We start from the raw sequence: 21,011 nt of genomic DNA, 5'->3' as shown, positions 1-21,011 counted from the left end.
TAGATAGAGAGAGAGATAGACACTTTTAGCGATATTTTATACTTCATGCTATCTGCACACTAGATACCTGAGAGTCCACATATTCTATTGGTATAAGTTTCATCACTGTGCATTCCAAACTCACTGTTAACCCTGTGTTCTAGTATGATAAATAAAAGAACATTGTACCTTGAAAATCAATGCATTCTAATAGCGGGTACATTTTACCCGTTGGCGGTTTTAGGTTTTAGTGTTTTAATAATCGACTTCATTGCTTTAGTGTTTTTGTATTGCTGCTGTTATTTGCCCTTTGCTACAGTTTGACAAACGATGTGCTTTCAACGTGGCCCGACATCACAACTGTTAGAAGTCTGATCTTTTATTTCTCCTCATTCCTGCAAGCAACATTAAGAGACCTGCTACTTTCTTTCTAAATGCCGAACCAAATCGATTTTGAGGTTACATAGGGCCGGAAGATGAAGAAGATACAGCATGCTTTTATATAAAAGAATAAAACAAGGAGTTTTAGACACATGATATAACCCTTTAATAATAAGACATCTTGTATTACATGTAGAGTATATACAGCACATCTAAACTACATTGACAAACATTAGTGGCCTTGGTCCCAACCAACACCTTGTTTCACGTCCTTAAGAAATCCGGGTCACCTGCCATCCTCCCAGCGACCAATGTGCTCTGCAGCTGTGAAACGCACACCAACAAAGACATTTTTTACAGAATTGTACATGTTGAGAAAATGCACAGCAAGAAAGGAAAAGGGGAGTTCAGTTTGTCCCATAAATCCTTCAATGCTACATGGCTGTGAGGAAACATGATATAAAAGACTACTCCTTTCAAATGGATATGGAAACACACACTCCCACCCACATGCACAGACGGTACTCTGGAGAAACATAGCTTAGTGTTTGCCTCAGGCTGTGTGATATCCACTTATCATTTTATCACCAATTAGCACAACACAATAATGAAGGCTGGAAATGAGTCCGATGGGGTGGTGGGCTCTGTGTGCTTATAATCAGCTGAATTTATGCATCTAACTTTTTGCTGCTTCAGTTAAATGTTATTTTTTTACTCATGACAAAACATATTCACATGTTTAGCTGCAGTTTGAAGATGCAATGTGTAATGCCTGGCCACCTATATCACAAATAATCACCAATAGTGACAGCATTTTACCTATACTTCTCCTGGGTCCATACAAAAAGTACAATCATCATATATAGAAACTAAAACAGACTATGATATGCTAGTCCTGTTGTAAACTGAAACAAACTACTAAGAGTTGTTTTAGAATGCCATCTTGGCAATGTTGACCGCATTCAGAGCTGATCCCTCATTCAGCTGTGAGTGATCAATACAAGATTACACACCGACCACTTGCAAAGACAACTCAAGTGGACAAAACTAAACATCTGCCACCGTCTCATTCCTTAGGATCAATGTAAGTGCTATGTGTGTGGATAAACACTGCAGGCCTTTGTTGAGTTGACACATATTGATCGCTCATAGGCTCTGGATGGTGAGCACTGAGTGCCATTGATTTGGACTGAGTGCCATGTTTAAATGTGTAGACAGGATCACAAACATCTTCCATGTCATGGTTATGTCATTAATGGACACACTGGATTAACATGTTAGACGTCACTCCGCTGTGATTATCAGTGACAGATCGTTTTTATGGACATAGTAAAGCACAGAAGGTGCTACTATCCAAACAAATACAAATTGCTGTACCGGTCCAAGTTATATTGTTTCCATTAAAAGCTTTTTTAAATAAATGCTTAATGTGAAAGACTTACTTGTAGAATTGAAATGAGAACCCATCTGAATTAGCCTAGACTTAAAGGGGACCTATCATGCAAAATGCACTTTTTTATATATATATTGTGTCCCCGTTGTGTCAGGGAACTCACGCAGCGTCAGAAAATAATACCCTCTCTCTTTTCCTTCGTACCCAAATCTCTAAAAACGGGGCTACAACGGAGCTGATCCAGATTTGCGTCCGATATGACGTCACGCCACGCGTTTCAACATGTTGAAACGCGTTGAATCGGCCATGCAGGCAGTCGGCCAAAGAAATCACTCTGATCGCTTCCGCCTCTTGAGAGACTGTTGCTTGAGAATGTCTTCCACAGGCAACACTCCAATGGCTGATAGCTCCAGTACCGCACGAAACATGTTTTCGATGGACGAGAGTGAGACGAGTTCTCTGGTGACTGCTTGGTGTGTCAGGGCCTTTACACTCAGAGCTAACCTGTACTGGATAGCATGTGTGTGAAGAAGCAGGAAATAAAAAGGAACTCACCTTGTGGTATAATAACCGGCAAGAGAGAAAGCCTTTGAGCTCCATACTGTTTCAGAAATAATCCTTGATAATCCATGATATGGCGTTTCATCACCGCAGTATCTGCCGGTAGAATCTCCCGCATGAGCTCAGCCTCCTCCTTTTTTTTATCAATTTTAATTTTTTTAAGCTTTATACCCAAAATCAGCACTTTTGAAACAGGAAGTGAAATAGAGGGATATGAGGCATGGCTAGAATGGGTGATCTGTTTGGTATTTTGAGCAAAACACTTCATAGTCATGTTTTTTATATATTTAAATGTTATATATCTGAGACCTATGCTATTGCCTAAATATAGCATGATAGGTCCACTTTAAACATTCCTACATTTATTAAACACAATCTAACAAATAAAAACATACACTTTTATTATCATAAATAAATATTTATATATTTTAATAAATGTTACACAAGCAACTTGGTTGAAAATCTTCCAAATTACAATTGAAGTGTTACGTGATTTAATGCAGCAACAAATTATTCAAAACCTGAAATAAAATTCTAGTATATAATTTATAAAGTATTTAAACATTCAATTAAATTGAAAAATAGGTCCCATTTTCATCAAACCTGATGCATTTGTTTGACTCAGTATCAGCCTGATATACGGTTATTCCTATTGAACTTACATTCCTCAGTTGTATCGTCATGTTGGTATAGAAACAAGGTATGATCCCTCAATGTAAAGTATATAACGGCTGTTTTTCTGGTGGTAAAAATGACTGGACATTAGGAACCCTTTCCCAGAGTGGCCGCTCACCACCATCACTACCAATCATTCAGGTGAACAACATAACGGTCTGGGCAAAAATATCACCCCCATTGAATCCTGTTCTAATTGGACCAGCACTCCAGTTTTGGAGAGGAATCTGTTCCACTATGAAGTCCAGAGCCTGGTGGTTCTGCACATCAGTTGGAGCTTTACAGGCAGTAGCATGCTACGTTTAGGGGGAAATATGAGACATGAAGCCCATCTTCCCTAAAGTTAACTGAGCACATGCTACTGCAGTGGGACAAATTCACCCAACCATGCATTCAATTTGTACAGTCGGGAGCATTGCTATTAAAGCTCCGTAATTTGGTTTTGTGCCCAAAGAATGTCTAAAAAGGTCAACATAACTTTGTGTGGTCATTTGTAGAAAAAATAACTTCAACTTTACACACTCAACATTTTGTATCTTCAGAAGGACTCTTACCGTGCAGGCAGATGTATCGGTTCTGCGTTTTACATCGCTGGTCGTTCCAGTTAAAGGCACTTGACGCCTGCAGCTCTACACAGTTTCCAAAGCTGGACAGAGAAAGACAAATATTGAGTGACTCTATGTTCTGAGGTTTTTTCACTGGCTTTTCTGAACTACTGAATACTAAAATGTTATTGTAAAGTTGAGGGGGGATCTTTTTTTCCAGATCACTTTAGTCTGATTGAATCTCTGATGAAGCAGAGGAACCACCACAATAAGTTATATGTTATACTACAGTTACTCACAAAACCAACAAACAGATTCCGTCTAAGATATATAAATCACACTTTAATATTGTAATATAAACATGACAAGTTTTGTAGTTAATTATAAACACTAAGAATTACTTATAGACAGATAGATAGATTAATAAAACGGAGTAAGGGAGGCAGAAAGAGAGAGACATCTAGTGGTCAGAGTGAAGGTTGTCAGTCAGCCAACATCTGTCTTTTCCTCATCAGTCCATAAATAAAAATGTAATTATTTGAGAAAATCTCAGTAGATAATGTAATTTGAATGTGAAAACACAACACATTAGAGACAAAAAATACAGTATGTATCTCTCGCAGTAATATTTAGGTAATACATAATGTAGAACCAAAGGCATACTCATCTGTAGATAAAAAAAGGCTGAAGATCCGGTCAAAAAAGTAATGTTCTACCTTTAAGATGATTTGTTTGTTCGTTTGTTGAGATCCATTGCACCTATACTTTGCAGTAGTGACTGTTAGTAAATGTGTCTCTTACCCTTGGTTGTCCGGTTGCCCAAAGGCGAAGCTGCTGAATCTGGGGATCTCGCCTGTGTCCCAGCGAAATGAGTCTTTCAGAGGCTTATATGTCAAACCTGTGGAGTAAAAACATTGTTTTTTTGTCCGTGCATCATTTCCACAACCTCCACCTGGTAGTACATCTGGTCTAAACCACAGCTGAGTCTGCTAATCTGGTGTTGCTGCCAGGTGTGAGAAAATAGTATGACATTTTAACATGAATGGATGAGGGAATAATGTACCAATCCAGAAGTTTCGTGTCTCAAAGTCCGTGTTGGTGACCTCGTTGCTCGTCTCCAGCTGACTGATATAAAACGCCAGGATGTCCTGAACCTTCTGATTGTGGATCTGAGCAAGAATCCCCCCTCGTCCCTTGTGGTGTACACAAGAGAAAAGGCCACAGTGAAAGCAGAATTAAAAGCCCTCGTATCTAGTTTTAGATGTATTATGGCGGTAGAGCTTGTCTCAACACACACCTGTCTCTCACCTGACAGTGACTCTTGGCTCCATAGTAGGTGTCAGCTTCTGAAGACACCACGAAGCAATCACCGTCTATCATCGCGTCACAGCTGTGGAAGGGAAACTGCACTTTCTCTGTAGGGACACAAGCCAACAAAATATGGTGAAAATGAACACTAATGATGCATACCATCAACAAAAGGGAACTTGTAGTCTCCTGTAAGCAATTACAGTTGTTAATCTGGATGAATTGTTAAAGAATAACAGTTTCAGAATATGTTCAGAGAGATTAATAAACAAACAAAGAAAATATATGAATGCTCAAAAATGCTTTGTAACACATTTGCAAAGGTGCTACCTACCTGATATAGCATACTTTAAATCTAATTTCTAAATTAGAATTTGTGCCCCCTTTGACAAGTTAATATGCTAATGTTTTCATCCCATTTTCACAATGTCACCAACGTTGGCATCCCTTAAAGTGGACCTATCATGCTATATTTGAAAAATATATTGTAGGGCCATACCTATATAAAACATGTCTGTGAAGTTTTAAAAAAAACAAAAAAACAGATCATGCATTTTAGCCATGCCTCATTTCGCTCTATTTGCTCTATTCCAGCCCTGTTTTTGCAAGGGCTGATTCTGTGACGTAGCTTTAATGCAAATGAGCTGCAGCTGACCACGCCCCCCTGCAGGAGAGGGGGGCGTGCTCAAAGATCAGCTGCTGGGCTCTCAGAAGAGGGGGAGGAAAAGAGAGGCTCCGTCCTCCGTGTATTATTCTTATATGATTATATAGAGTCGTTATTCATTTGTTTAAAAGCTCAATAAATAACAAAGAAGACCTCTGACCGGCACTTCTCTAATTTTGTCCGGAAGATTTCAACTTTAACAGACATGTTGACCGGCGAAAAAAAATCTAACTTAAACTCTGCCGCACGGTCCCCTCGTCCCTTGGAAGAGGCGGAGAGGTAGGTGTTTGTCATCTGCTGGTGGACTACCAGAGATATTTACAGCAGGTGCAAACACTTGCCTCGGGGAGGGAGAAAAAGAGCCAGAGCGTCCACAGCAGAGAATAAACAGAAGGGCAACCATGGCAACCATGCGCGGGAAGTCTTCTTCGCTGCTTTTGTGGCAGGACTACAGCGCCACTTACAGGCCTGGCATATGTACTACAGCGTCTCCAGCGCTTTCGAGCGGTCTCGTGTGAACGGACACGTCTCGTGTGAACAACACTATTCCGGGCTGACGTCAGCTCGGATGGAATCTGTATCCGCTCGTTGTAGCCCCGTTTTTAAAAGATTTGGGTACGGAGGAAAAGAGAGAGAGTTGTATTTTCTGACACTTGGTGAGTTCCCTGGAACACCGGGGACACATATTCATGTATAAAAGACGTACAAAAGTGCATTTTGCAAGATAGGTCCACTTTAAGATATATACAGAATGTAGCAGCAAGCAGATGGATTTTACTCAGCACAGTTCTGCCTGTTTGAGCTTGTGAATTGAAACCTGCGTCTCAGGGTACACATTGCTGAGGTATATGAAAACACAAAGAGGCACACTGCACTCACCTGCACACTCAGCACCACCATAGCCAACATTACATAAGCAAGAGCATTCTTCTTCTTTGAAACGACCGTGCACACACTGCACACTGCAGCGCACTGAAAGACAGAGCCTTAGTTCAGTGAAATCGGCCACTCTACTTTGAACAGACAGGAAAACAGACATATTTAATGAGACCTGGTACTAATAAGGGTATTATCTCGATACTACTTGGTTTGATGTTGATGAGTGGTACCCTGGCAGAGGCGTCCGGTGAAGCCCCGGTCACACGTGCACTTGCAGGATGAGATGTTAAGATGGCCGTGCTGACCGCAGCTCATTCGACACGGATTCTTTGGAATCTCTGACAAAAAAATATACATTCAACACAAATATGCACGTTACAAAATAAACATATGGAAGTGTTACATTAGATCATATTGGTTAACATCATTGCCGCAGTATTGTGATTATTGTTCTATTATAAAGGCCAAATACCATGGAAATCACAAAATACTTTATAAATGGCAAAACTGCGTATCGGGCACAAACATTGAACAAAAGATTTCATAAGCAGAAATATTACAATTGGACTAAATTTGCACTTCTAACAATTGCTAAAACACATTGATGGTAAATGTGCAGAAATGTATATCAGCAGCATAATGGGCGTAACTACAGTAATAAGTAATAGTATTATTCATAAATAGTTTTTTTAAATCACCTTAGATTATAATTCTATGTATGCATGTCTGTTTCAAGGGCTTGCATTTAATCAATGTGGAATGTCCTTGCCTATTACATTTCTTAGCAGAGAACTCACTATGTAACAGAAAAATGTGCCTCTGTAGCCACCTTAATGTTTATATATTGTCTTACCACATAATCTACCTACATGGTCCCACAGTCTGAAGCAGCCAGACATTGAAGAGGTGCAGAGAGAGCAGTACAGCCCCGTCTTATAGGGAGTCACCAGCCGACCGTTCACCTCCCAGTTCCCCCTGCAGCAACACAGATATACAGAACACTGCAACATCTGGACACAATCACACACAATCTAGAACTACATCTTTTTAAAATGTTTTAATATATATATATAATCACATGTGTGAGGCCTTCACATAGGTAGTGTTACATAATAGTTCATTTTAACTGTATGTACGGACTCCCTGAAAAGTAGTATAAGCCTTTGATATAATTATTGCCGTTTTCAAGAGCGTAATGGTATTGAGCTGGATGGCAGATAAAACCCTTAGTATTGGCTTTATTTTTTTACCACGCAATTCTCAGATGAATTTAACAATCTCATTTTAGGTTGATAAAGTGTGTCATTGTTACCCAGGGTAATATGCGCAGACAAACATCTCCCAGAGGTCTCCTTCCCTCAGACAAAGCTGGCTGGCACAGCCCACATGACTCGAGGTGGCCCACACCAACTACACAACAACAGATGGGTCAGACACACAACATTAGCACTATTGAAGAAAAAACACAATTATGAGAATCTCTGACAAACATGTGTACAGCTTGTATCTTATTGTTAATACCTGTGTATAGTGCTGACAGGTGGCATTCTCCCTACATTGCCCACTCAGGTAAAGAAAATCGTTCCCCTCTTCAAACCAGGAGTGTATGGCATCAGAAACTGAAGTGAGACCACGGTGGGCAGAGACGTGTGTGTTCCAGCCGATATGACTGAGAGGTGAGGATTGTTGATCAGGAGGATCTGTGTGACATGATGCCGCCCTGTCCTTTGCAAGTAAGGCCAACTTATCACTCCACTCCTATAAAGACAAAAATAATATTTCATATCATAAAAACATCTTTGATTCCCAACAATTACTGTAAAAACCTTCAAAGGAATACGTTATACTAAGGTCTTCTCTGGCAGTATCCTACTGTACATGCACACAGGGAAGATGAAATCAGACTGACACTGATTGTAGTTAAAAAAAGCAAATGTTAAAAAAAGTATCTGTGTGTTTCAGAAGCTTACCATGTTATTTGATTTAAACATTTTAAATCTTGCTCTATCATTTTCATAATCGGGGTACAACAAAAAGGTCTGACATTACAGTTTTTACAGTTTAAAAAACAAATTCTGATTTAGTTTAACCCCACATATATAATGAAAAATGTAATATGTATGTTAGTGAATGATTCATAATCAATAACATCAACAATTAGCAATAGGGTTGCCGGTTCAAGTCCCCAAACAGACCTAAATATGGAGTGTGGACTGCTACTTGGAGAGGTCCCAGTTCACCTCCTGGGCCCTGCCGTGGTGCCCTTGAGCAAGGCACAGGACAACCCCCTTCCCCCCCCACTCCCATTGCTCCCCGGGCGCCGTAGAATAGCTGCCCGCTGCTCCTGGTACTAGGATGGGTTAAATGCAGAGGCCACATGTCACTGTGTGTGCTGTGTGCTCTGCATGTGTGACCATTAAAGAGGGGTTTCATCTCTCCGATTCTATTCTATTCTAATAGGATATTTCCATCACCTTATTCAGTATTAAAATATGTTCTTGAGGTCTGTTTGACTCGGGGCTGCATCTTAAAACCGAAATGAAGGTCATTTTGTACTTCAAATATGATTAAATCTGGATGAAAGGAAAAACTCTTTGGCATGAAGGTCATTCCTAATAGTGCATGAGTGATTTTCTTTACCCGCTTAATCCTTTTCAGGGGTCGGAGCCAGACCTCGAGTCCAGCAGACAACAGACAGAGAGACACCTTGGGCGAACTGCCAGTGCAGGACCAACAAACACTGACTGACACCCATGGTGTGCTACACTGGTAAAAACACCTCACTATGGGGCACATTTCCCAAGATTTGCAGTGGCTAATTCAAATAAACAACACACAAACTTTCCACAATCAATCACTCTGCCATATTTGCTGTAGTACAAACATCACATTGAGGTAAGCTCTCACTACTAGGAAAGGCAACCACAGGTGGAAAGACACAGATTCAAGTTAAAAAGTTTCATTTTTTGTAATAACATGTTTTTATGTTTGAAACACTCTTGGGTGCCACTTTCATAAACACATATTTTTAAATGAATGGGTGAATACAATATTACTAAGAATGTGTGGTTTTGTATTAATGATGTTGGGCAGTAGCATTACTTAGTAAACTGTCAAAGTAAGGAAATTACTTTTATAGTAAATATTAGTGTAATTAAATAGATTAAACTGTTTATTCCCTCAAATGCAGTTCCCAGTAATGCTCTGTTACTTTAAAATGTTACGGGGTCAACTTGTCTTTATGGGAGTTTGATGGAGGGTTGATATCACTATGGTCTCTTCACTGAGCGTGATAAATGGTGTTTTTTGTTGCTATATGTTGAATTGTTGAACCCAGCAGCTCCACAGTCTGGGAAGAATGTGTACCTGTTGATGGTCAGTATGTACCATGGATGTAGCATAAGAAACGTGTGTTACTGCTTATTAACCCTTTAGAAATGATGATGTATTAAAGGTCCCCTATTATACAGTCTTTCATCAATATATTATAGGTCTCTGATATATACAAAACATGTCTCTGAAATGTTTTGCTCGAAATACCCAACAGATAATTGCAGCATCCCATAAACCCCTCTGTTTCAGCCCTGTTTCAAAAGTGCTGATTCTCTGTCTGTTACTTTAGATGAAAATAAGGAGCCACTCCCCACGCCCCTCTGTGAGATATTTGGTTATAAAGAACACTATGGTGCTCTAGGAGAAGATCCAGGTGATAAGGTGGGGGGCGGTTACCTTGGTTGGTGATTGGCTAATGGTTACACAAGCCAAAAAAAAATTATAACATCATAAAATGGCCAAAATCTGATCAGCTTATTTTCAGACAGGTTTTTATATAAATGGATCAGGACAAAAAGTGAGTGAAACTTTTTTCCTGAAACTTTCAGAATCTCTTTACACAGAGGGGACTGTTTATGTATAAAATACATGAATACGTGGATTTTGCATTATACGTGACCTTTAAATGAATGGGTGAATAGAATATTACTATGACTGTGTGGTTTTGTATTAATGCTTTTGGGCATTACTTAGTAAACCCCATCAAAACCCGGACTGTTTCCTTCACCCGCCCTGCCCCCTGGTTCACCACCGAACTCCGCCGCTTGAAGGCCTCTGGTCGCCAGCTGGAGAGGCTCTCCAAAAAAACTGGCCTCACCGTCCACCTCCTGGCCTTTCGTGACCATGTCAAAACTTACAAGGAAGCTCTCTCCCACGCCAAGACTCATTACTACTCCTCATCGGTGCCCAGCAAAGCAACCCCACTACTCCGCCCCCCTGACGCCCCCCAGCCCTCAGGGGCTCCCGATCTGTGCTCCAAATTCCTCGACTTCTTCCAGGCGAAAGTCGAGGCCATCCATCAGCAGCTCCTGGTGCCTGGCCCTCCCCCCCTACCTGCACCTCAGCCACCTGGTAACGCACCCCCAGCGCCGCGCCTCTCCCACTCCAACCTCTCCTCCTTCTCCCTTGTGGATGCTCTCCAAGTGGCCAAACTGGTCAGCTCGGCCAAAACCTCCACCTGCTCCCTGGACCCCATGCCCACAGCCCTGGTCAAGGACTGCCTACCCACCCTCTGTCCCTATGGTGGTCATCATCAACACTTCTCTGGCTTCTGGTATAGTCCCCACCAGCTTCAAAATGGCTTCAGTCACCCCCATACTAAAAAAACCTGGCCTGGACCCCGACGACCTCCAGAACCGCCGGCCGATCTCCAACCTTCCTTTCCTAAGAAAAACTCTGGAAAGAGTGGTCGCCGGCCAACTCCATCTATACATGTCAGGGGTAGACATTAAGGGTAAAAATATACTGGCCCGGAGATTTTCATTATCACTGGCCCCACCATTGTAACCACTGGCCCAAGAGAATTCGTCCAAAAAAATCGACTCTAATAAGGAAGAAAATGAACACATTTGTTGCAATAGTAATTTATTTACAAACTACATTACTACTATACTACAACATTTCAATCGTCAGTTCTTCCTCATTTTCCTCCTCGGTCGGTTGATTTTGCCGTCCTCCTGATGACCAGGCTGTAAATCCTGGACGTCTGGCTCTTGACCCCGACTGCCACCACTGAAAAACAGCTCTCTTAGCATTAAAGGTATCCAGACTAGGCCCTTCAATGGTCAGGAATATGAGACGAGTGAGATTTTGGGTCGACAGTGAGGACCTCCAGTCGCTCTTCACCCTCTTCATGCAAGAGAAGCCTCTCTCACATGCTGCGGTACTGACAGCCATTGTTAGGTAGATCTGGGCAAAGATGCCTAGGTTCTTAAACTGGGTCTGTAGATCACCTCTCTGGAGTATTTCCAGGAGAGTGTCTCTGAGGGGCCCATTCCGCATTCTTGCCCAGATTTTATAGAGCCTGTACTCTCCCAACACCTCAGTGACTGTGGTCCCCTCACGCACCAGGATGCTCTGGTAATGGTGGCACAGGGACTCAATATTTGCTCGTCCATGGAGGACAAAGGCTTCTTTGGACTCATCTGAGTTGTCCAGTTTTGGCCACACATTATGATCAAGAGCTGAGAATGTTTGCACAATGCTCTCGGTAGACAGCAGGTCTCCCAGACGGCTCTCAATATGTTTGGTAAGCATGTCTGTAATTTTCTTCCTGTCTGTAGCCAGTGTGTCTGTGGTGGTGTTTTTTAAATCTATCCCTCTATAGGTGCCATTCATTGCATCAGCCAACATCTTCCTTTGCTGCTCTCCGGGCTCCAGACACAGCTCTGTAAGGCCATTGAGGCAGGCCTCAATCTACTGCACTGCCTCCCCTGGTGTCAGACTATCCTGCTGAAACTGGAGGCTCAGTGCCTTGAGAAAGTCCAGTGTATCCAGCAGGAAGTGCATGAACTGGACATTGGTGTGGCTTTTGAGGTAGTGGGGGATGTTCTTTGCCCTTCCCATCACTGCAGGTGAAGGTCGGGTTGTCCTCTCTGGGCTGACCTGGTCCTCAAAGTGGGCCACAAAGATTGCATAGCTATTACACAGGATCTGTGTTGCCTTGTAGATGTAGGGCAACCACCTGGACCCCTTCAGGTTTGTAGGCTTGAGGACCTTCTCCTCCATTGCATCTGCCAGCATCCTCAGCTCCCTCAGTGCCTTTGGAGAGTAGTGGTATTGCTGATGCAAATATTGCAGCACCTCCTGCAGCTGCTTCAGCCTCTGATTCTCTTTTATTGAATCCACCAGACCCAATTCCAGCCTGTGTGCCACACAGTGTATAGCAAGCAGGTGTGCAATCTCTTCCTTCAGCTTTGCAGCCACACCATTCCTCTTCCCCAAATTGACAGCCGCACCATCATCGCATAGGAAAACCACCTTTTCCTTCCAGTTATCCAGACCTGCTTTTTCAAACAATGTCTGTACTGCAGAAAGTACACCATCTGCATGTGCGTGTTTGACATCCTCAATGCCAAGGAAGGACTGAACCACTCCTCTCTCCTTATTGAAGAACTTGACATAGACAATCTCATTCTCAAGGTTGCCATTCTCATCAGTTGCCCCGTCAATCATCACACTGATATAGCCTGCATTCTTTAGGTCAGAAAGCAGTTGCTCCCTCTCCACATTGTAGATATCAATTGTGAATCTGAAGGTAAAAAAAGGGAATTTCATTAATAATGAAGGAATTGTAAAAAGTTAATTAAATAGTAAATTTGGAATGTACAGTATTAATGTATTTGTGATTCTCACCTTAAACATGCCTTTTCTGACAAGTAACAATTGGTCATGTTGGAGCCAGTCCTACTGTTGAGCTGCACCAGGTCCGGAAAGTCAGTAAATGGCTTTTCTTTCTTGACAACATAGTACGCTGTATGAAACATATTCTCCATTTTATCCTGGAAACCTGCATCTATTTCACCATTAACATGAATCCCAGCTAACATAGCGGGTGTTTCGATTGCTGCCTTCTGCCTCCTCACACACACCTGGTATGAGGTGCTTTTTTCATGCGGGTCAAACCCTGTGGAGCATTCTGCTACCTGGCCCTTGAAGAGTGGAGAGTCCCTAAACAAGCAAAATAATCTGCTGCTTAAATATCATATGTAAATAGCCACTAGCTAGCCACTAACTAGCTAGGCCTACTATACATTTCTATAAAGCAATTGTTCATATTTGGTTTATTAAAATAATTATATTGTGGTCATTTTTAAAATAAAATAAAAAGGAGGGTGACACTATGGTATGAGTATTATTATTTGTATAATGCGCTTTCTGCCTTCCTGTCATTATCAGGAGTTAGACATGTAATGGCTATAATATATTAGCCTCTAGCCTTCCTTGTCCTAAACTGCTGGGACATTTCCCTATAGCGAATATACCATAATATTTTCTACTCTTCACTTACTTGTCAGCATAGGTCGGCAGCATAGGTCGGCTGTACAGAGCCGACAGAAGACCTTGTTTATATTGGCATCATATTCAAGCCAACTCCAACGATCAAGCCAGTGTGCCTGAAACTTTCTCTCCCTCTTCTTCTTCTCGTACTCCCTGTCACTCTCCTTTAACTCCTCCGGTGACTTTCTTTTATTTAAGGACTGTTTTTTGCCTGGCGCTTGGCCGGTTACTGGTGGTTTTAAAAACATTTTGCCGAATGGTTAGGTGGCGCGAAAGTCTGTAGTGAGCGCGCTGCGCGTGCACGGGCCTACTCCCGCTGCACGCGAACGAGAGCCTGCTCGCACTGCACTCTACTCCGCAACAAACAGCTGCAGAGTAGAGCGCGATGTTGTAGCGTTAATAAACGGAACAATCTAACAAAATTGCTTGTCAAAATACCAATATCACAGAACAATGTGAATGTATGTCTTACTGTTTTTAGTGGCCCGAGCGGGCAAGTGGAATGTACGTTATGCTGGCCCGGGGTGTCTAAATAGTGCCTCCGGGCCAGCGGGCCAATTATAATGTCGAGCCCTGCATGTCCAACCATGAGCTCTATAAGCCCTTCCAATCCGGCTTCAGGCAGCAACACAGCACTGAGACTGCCCTCATCAAGATCACCAACAATCTCCTCATTGCTGCTGACTCTGGCCGCCTCAGCATCCTCATCCTCCTGGACCTCTCTGCAGCGTTTAACACCATCTCTCACAACATCCTCCTCACCCGCCTCTCAGACCTCCTAGGTATCACTGGCACAGCGCTGTCTTGGTTCACATCCTAGCTCCATAACAGGAAACAGTTTGTCTCCATCAACGGCTCAAATACACCCCCGGCCCCAGTCCACCACGGTGTACCCCAGGGCTCTGTGCTTGGCCCCGTCCTGTTCACCATTTACATGCTCCCCCTCGGCCAGATCATCCGACATCATGGACTCAATTTCCACTGTTACGCTGATGATACCCAACTGTATCTCAGCACCACTCCATCCTCCCAGCTCCCCCCTCAGTCTCTCATCAACTGCCTGCATGACATCAAAGCATGGTTGTCATGCAACTATCTCAAACTAAACAGCAGGAAAACAGAGCTCATGGTTGTGGCACCCAAGGCGCTGCTCCAGAAGGTTGGTGACTTCATCCTCGAGGTTGACGGCTGCTCCATCTCCCCATCTCCTGAAGCCCGCAACCTGGGTGTCATCCTCGACTCCACCTTCTCCTTCCACTCCCACGTCAAGTCTGTGACCAAATCGGCCTTTTTCCATCTAAGGAACATTGCAAGACTCCGACCGTCACTCTCGGAGTCGGTTGCCGAAACCCTAGTCCATGCGTTTGTCACCTCCCGCTTGGACTACTGCAATGGTCTCCTGTTTGGGGTTCCCAACAAAACCCTAGGCTCCAGTATGTCCAAAACTGTGCTGCTAGAGCAGTGGTTCTCAAACTTTTTTAAATAATGTACCCCCTTTGAAAAAAATATTCCGCCAAGTACCCCCTGATCAGCGCAAACACAATTTGTTAGGGACAAAATGCCTATATAAAGAGGTACAATACAGCCTTGCACCATCAGTGTCTGATTTATTAAAACAACAACATTGTAACTGAGAAAAACTTAAATGGTACATTTCAAATGTTTACAATCCATCACTAAATTCATGGAAAACCAATTTTAACATCATGAAATAACACTAAGACGACATTAGTTGCATTGAACTGATCTTTTGAATAAGTTGTACTTACAATGTAGTGAGAAACATGGGCTTGTGCTTCACTGAAGAACTTTGTCATTCTCAGTGACAGGGAGGCAAACTGCAGTTATTACACTTCGCGTTTTGAAATATATGTGGCCTAGGCTAACTCTGTTCATATAAAACCCACACTGCTCAAACTTCGTTACTTTTCCTAAAATTGGTATATTTATTTATTTTGGGGCGTGGGGAATGAAGAGAAAAAAAGATATGAGCATTTTATGAGCATGGGATTTTGACCCCTCATATAAACATATGCATAATGCTGCGCTATACTTTGCGGCCACACGCCGTTGCCAAGCAATGCTTATTGTTTAGGTCCTTTGATAAGCAGGCAGTCATATCATTAGCTAGAATAGCTAGATCTGATAGATTTGGACAAAAACGCGAGTGAAGTATAACCGGACGCGAGAGAGAGAGATCGGAGAGCAGATCAGCTGCTGCTGACGGAGAACACGCAGCTCTGCATGATCACAGCTCCGCCGCTGTGACGGACCGGTGAGCGGACCAAAATACACTAAGAGTTAGACCTAACACACTTAGCTAGTAAATCTACTCTGGAACAAGCTAAACTAGTTATAAATATATTTATTCTTTACTGTCGGGTCACTTATTACAGGTTCAGCGAGCTGCACGAGAGGAAAAGAGAGCACCCCGTTTATTTTTCCCATTTTATTATCCAGAATTACTGTAAACCTTTAAATAAAGTAGTTAATCTACTATTAGTAGTTTGTTTAAATGCATTAATTATGTTTAGTTTTTTTCATTAACATAAAACAAGTCTCACGTACCCCCTGCAGTACTTCAACGTACCCCTAGGGGTCCGCCTACCCCCATTTGAGAACCACTGCGCTAGGGTACTCACAAATACAAAGCCGTGGCAGCACATCACTCCCACCCTCATCCACCTCCACTAGTTGCCGGTCAAGTCCCGCATATCATTCAAAATCCTCCTCCTTACAAGTCCCTCCATGCCCATACACCCCAGTACCTATCGGACATCCTTCACCCACATGCCCCTCCCCGGAACCTGCCGTCTTCAGACTCTGGCCTGCTAACGACCCCCTGCACCAAACTGCAAACTTTCTGGGACAGAGCCTTCAGTGTGGCAGCCCCCACCCTCTGGAACGCTCTCCCTGCGGAGATCCGCAACATCCCCACGCTTGACGCCTTCAAAAGGGCCCTCAAGACCCATCTGTTCACTAAGGCCTTTGGCCCCTAATATATTTGTTGTTTTGTCTGTCTGACTGGTTGTCTGACTGCCTTTTGTTTTGTTATGTTTGTTTTGCCCTGTTCTTCCTTCTAAAGCGACCTTGGGTCTCATGAAAGGCGCTATATAAATCCAAGCTATTATTATTATTAAACTGTCAAAGTAAGGAAATTACTTTTATAGTAAATATTAGTGTTATTAAATAACACATTGTTCCACAGTCTGGGAAAAATGTTTACCTGTTGATGGTCAGCATGTACCATGAGTGTAGCGAAACATGTGTTACCGCTTATTAACCCTTTATAAATGATGCCTTATTAGAAAGTGTTACCCTCTCTTGATAAATGAGGCTCTGTTTTAGAAGGAAATCATCTAATCAAACAATTATTTTTGATTTGGAGGATACAAATCATAGGTCAGAGACAAACGTATGTCTTAGACACGATGAGCCCGTTAAGTTGATTGTTCACTCTGCTCTCTGATGTCAGCCAGCCTAAGTGACAGACTCATAATTTGATGTTAGCAGAGGTCACCGGGCAATACTTAATTTCAGACATTTTATTTCAAGGCATGTCATGTTTTATCAGCAGTGGGATTTGAATGTCTCACTAAGAAAATGTTAGTTTATACCCTCATAAGCTTTTTTTGTGGCACCACACAGACAATTGCTTTATTGTTGATTACCAAAATAGCTAAATCAATACAGCTCCATAATTATGTGTTTTTCTTTATTATTTAAATGAATCGTTGGAGCTTTATCGGAATAAAAGAGATTCATAAAATGCTAATCTAACAAACACAGGTCAAGTCTTGCATATCAAAAGTAATTACTGAACTTGTATGTATTAAAGCGATTGTATGAACTCATAATACTTCCTCAAGAGCTCAAAGAAAAGCTGCAGACAGGGCATCGGGTAAGAAAGGAAGAGGCGTCCTTCATTCCTTAAATATTGGTATTTTATCTTCCCCTGAAAGAAAAGCCTAAAGGTCTATATTATAATCACTTCAGCACAATCTCACCACAATGCTAACTGGCTCGTTCCTGAGTGAAAAAAAGCCCTAATCCCAACATTCAAAAACACAGCTGAAGCCTTGAGCCTTTTAACGTTTGTCAGTAAAGCTCTTTAATATGCCTCTTCAGCTCGACAAACCTTCCTCTGAGGGAAATTACCGGTAATACCAGAGTTGTGCAGAATGATTATCCACATCCTCTTTTTCTCATTACTGCCTTATCAGGAGAGAACAGTTCTCTGAGGCTGAAGAGCAGTCGTAGAAAGAAAGCTCGGTCTGTATGGGTGGCTTTGAGGATGTAATCTATGACAAAGTGACAGTTTGCCCTGGTACAAAACTCATATTAGACCCTAAGGATATCTAGAGCATTGTGACTTTAGTAATCCATCATTACCTCTTCATCATAATCACATGCAACCAAGACAGTTGAGCAGTTAAGTACCGTATGGCGAAGCAAGATGGGAAAGATAGGGAGAGGATTTACTGCAGCTGCTGTGTTTTGCAGAGAGTGGGATTAGAAAAACCTGAGTGAAAGATTAATATTTATGCTGCACACTCAGCAACACACAGTTGTTATCACTCTCAAATTCATGAAAGCCAATTTGTATACAGAACTGTAGCTGTTGATAATCTGAAACTAACAAATTGACACACACACTATTGTGTGTTTAAACATGAATTGGTATAAGTATGCTTTGCAACACTAACAAGACTACCCACTGCTAATAGATTTTGGCCCAGTTCTGACTCTCCACACCATCACTCCAAACATGTTTTGGTGCTGCAAGTCAGATCTTCAGCATGGTTTCACATCCTTACACACATGTCTGATCATTACTCCCACCACCATCATCATCATCATCATCACCACTGTTTTTCTCTAAGTTTTGCACTGTATCTGCAAAAAATGTATGTCAAATATTGGTTAAGTCTGCTACACATGGCTAGATATCTTCCACTAGTACAGAGAGAGAGAGAGAGAGAGAGAGAGAGAGAGAGAGAGAGAGACGCAGAGACCGAGACGAGAATGAGAGAGAGAGAGAGAGGTAGAGAGAGAGAGGTAGAGAGAGAGAGAGAGAGAGAGAGAAGAGGAGAGGAGGATAGGAGAGGAGAGAAGAGGAGAGGAGAGAGGAGAGGAGAGGAGAGGAGAGGAGAGGAGAGGAGAGGAGAGGAGAGGAGAGGAGAGGAGAGGAGAGAGGAGAGGAGAGGAGAAGAGAGAGAGAGAGAGAGAGAATTCTAATGTGTTGTGTTGCAGAGGAAGATTAAACTTTGGTTTGAGAAACAGCATAATGGACATAATACAACTCAAATGTATGTGACAGCATTCTTGCCATTCAAACTCACACAGAAGAGACAGACAATGGATGTCACAAACCATTTTTTGCATGTTAGCTGCCATGGGGTTGACCCGGCTGCGCAGTCTATTGTGTTGGGCAACAATCTTTGAGTGTTCCTTCACCCCGAGCCCTGCAAGGAAGCACAAACGCTCATTTAGCAATGATGCCTTTACTGATGTCGCCATGGCAATGGAATGCAAATGTATTGGTGTGTGTGTATGTGTGTGTGGTGTGTGTGTGTGTGTGTGGTGTGTGTGTGTGTGTGTGTGTGTGTGTGTGTGTGTGTGTGTGTGTGTGTGTGGTGTGTGTGTGTGTGTGTGTGTGTGTGTGTGTGTGTGTGTGTGAGCATGGGTTAATACAGTTTGTCACAGCTTCAGTCACAATTGAACTCAAGGGTCAGTTGGGTTTAGACAAAACTTTAAATCAAAACTTTTTTGCATTTTTACTTTACATTACTTATGACTTAACATTTCTTCAATAAATGAGTTTCATACTGCGTATAAATCGGTTGAAGTGTTATTCAAACCTTGAGATCTTGGGGTCCATGCACAATAAAGCCTATGCTATTTAATTGAGCCCAATATTTTTAAATCATTCATGTAGAGGCAGATTATGGAATAATAACATTTAGGAATAGGCAGTGATCTTCTTTGATCAAACTTACTGTTAAAGGTTACTTATTACCCCTTAGCACTTCTTCCAAAAGTTAAAGAGTAGAGATTTGGCTCCCCAGTGATAGGTTAATCATTTTGCCTTGGGTTTGGCAAAATGCCTTCAAAATGGTAATTTGTTCAACTGATGCCAAACTCCTGTAGCACAGCAGGCAGTGACAGAAAATTGGAGCTGCTGGTGCTTTGCCAGATGGATTGAGACAGCTTAGAAAACCCACTGAGTCTACAGCTTAAAGGATTGCCACCTGATGGCAAACATTAAACAAACACTTAAAACATGCTTTGCTATCAGTTAAAATAGACTTACATCAAGGGAAAACTATTTAGACATGGTTTAAACTTTAATTAACTAAGTAGATGTACTCAAGTACTGTACTAAAGTACAATTATGAGGTACTTGTACTTTACTTGAGTATACCAATTAGTTTGCTACTTTGTACGTCAGTCACACTACAATTCAGAAGTACATTGTTTACTTTTACTCCACTACAATTATTGACTATGTTTAGTTACTTTGCAGATTTGGATTAATAATGTAAAATATAAACAACACTTAAATAAGACTTTAGTTCTGGATTAAAATTCACAAGCTACCCTGCAGTATACAAAGTTATCAAAACTATAGCTGCACTTTTACCAGCTTTGATAACACTTTAATGCATCAATAATTATGATCAAAACATATATTATTTAGAAATAGGCCAATCTGCATAATGAGTACTTTTACTTTTGGCAGCCTACTTTAAGTATATTTTGATGCCAAATAGGCCTACTTTTACTTGAGTCACATTTTGATTGCTGGACTTTTACTTGTAACATAGCTACTATTCCTACTCTCTGGCACTTCTACTTTTACTTAAGTACAAGATCTGAGAATTTTGTCCACGTTTGCATTTAAGTCAACATGTTACGTGCTAGCTCATCCTGCACTACGAGGTCTACTGTCTATAGTAGGCTACGGTCCCTCGTGGCCACCTGCCTCACGCACAGCTAAAGTGTGTTTACCGGTGATGGTGGGCTTCAGGGGCTCCGGTGTGTCTGTGATAATCCGGTTCGCGAAGATAAACTGTGGCAGGAGAGACAACGCGACCAACAGATCCAAACCCCGGGACGCGGTTCCACACCGCATTGTGAACTCCTGAAGTATCTCCGACTAAAGTGACCCCTCGGCCCTTGGTTTTATCCTCCCTCCGCTCCTCTCCTCCCTCTTTTCACCTAATCACCCCGGGCTGCAGCGGTGAGCACAATGTATCATCCTAGAAGCAGACTCACAGTACAGCGTAATTAA

The 21,011-nt window shown here is 42.1% G+C and overlaps 1 protein-coding gene across 1 annotated transcript; it reads right to left on the bottom strand.

Moving 5' to 3' along the window:
• Positions 1-502: 502 nt before the first annotated feature.
• LOC117533322 (C-type lectin domain family 18 member A-like) lies at positions 503-20,860 on the bottom strand. The gene is made up of 12 exons (XM_034197009.1): positions 20,729-20,860; positions 19,091-19,182; positions 7,907-8,143; positions 7,698-7,795; positions 7,239-7,360; positions 6,616-6,723; positions 6,386-6,478; positions 4,843-4,949; positions 4,598-4,727; positions 4,336-4,432; positions 3,544-3,635; positions 503-684 (listed from the first exon to the last, which is right to left on the bottom strand). The coding sequence occupies exons 1-12, from the start codon at positions 20,850-20,852 to the stop codon at positions 647-649; spliced, it is 1,338 nt and encodes a 445-aa protein (XP_034052900.1). The 5' UTR covers positions 20,853-20,860; the 3' UTR covers positions 503-646.
• Between the last annotated feature and the right edge of the window lie 151 nt (positions 20,861-21,011).

Source organism: Gymnodraco acuticeps, unplaced genomic scaffold (assembly GCF_902827175.1).
Source record: "Gymnodraco acuticeps unplaced genomic scaffold, fGymAcu1.1, whole genome shotgun sequence".
Lineage (NCBI taxonomy): Eukaryota > Metazoa > Chordata > Actinopteri > Perciformes > Bathydraconidae > Gymnodraco > Gymnodraco acuticeps.
This window is presented reverse-complemented; position numbering and strand designations above follow the sequence as displayed.

Bases quoted from the DNA above. Each gene is read 5' to 3' on its own strand.
- LOC117533322 (XM_034197009.1), bottom strand. From the start codon at position 20,852: ATGCGGTGTGGAACCGCGTCCCGGGGTTTGGATCTGTTGGTCGCGTTG. The intron at 19,183-20,728 runs GTAAACACACTT...GCTTCCTTGCAG, and splicing joins CCTGAAGCCCACCATCACCG to GGCTCGGGGTGAAGGAACAC. The intron at 8,144-19,090 runs GTTTGTGACATC...TTGTCTTTATAG, and splicing joins CAGCTAACATGCAAAAAATG to GAGTGGAGTGATAAGTTGGC.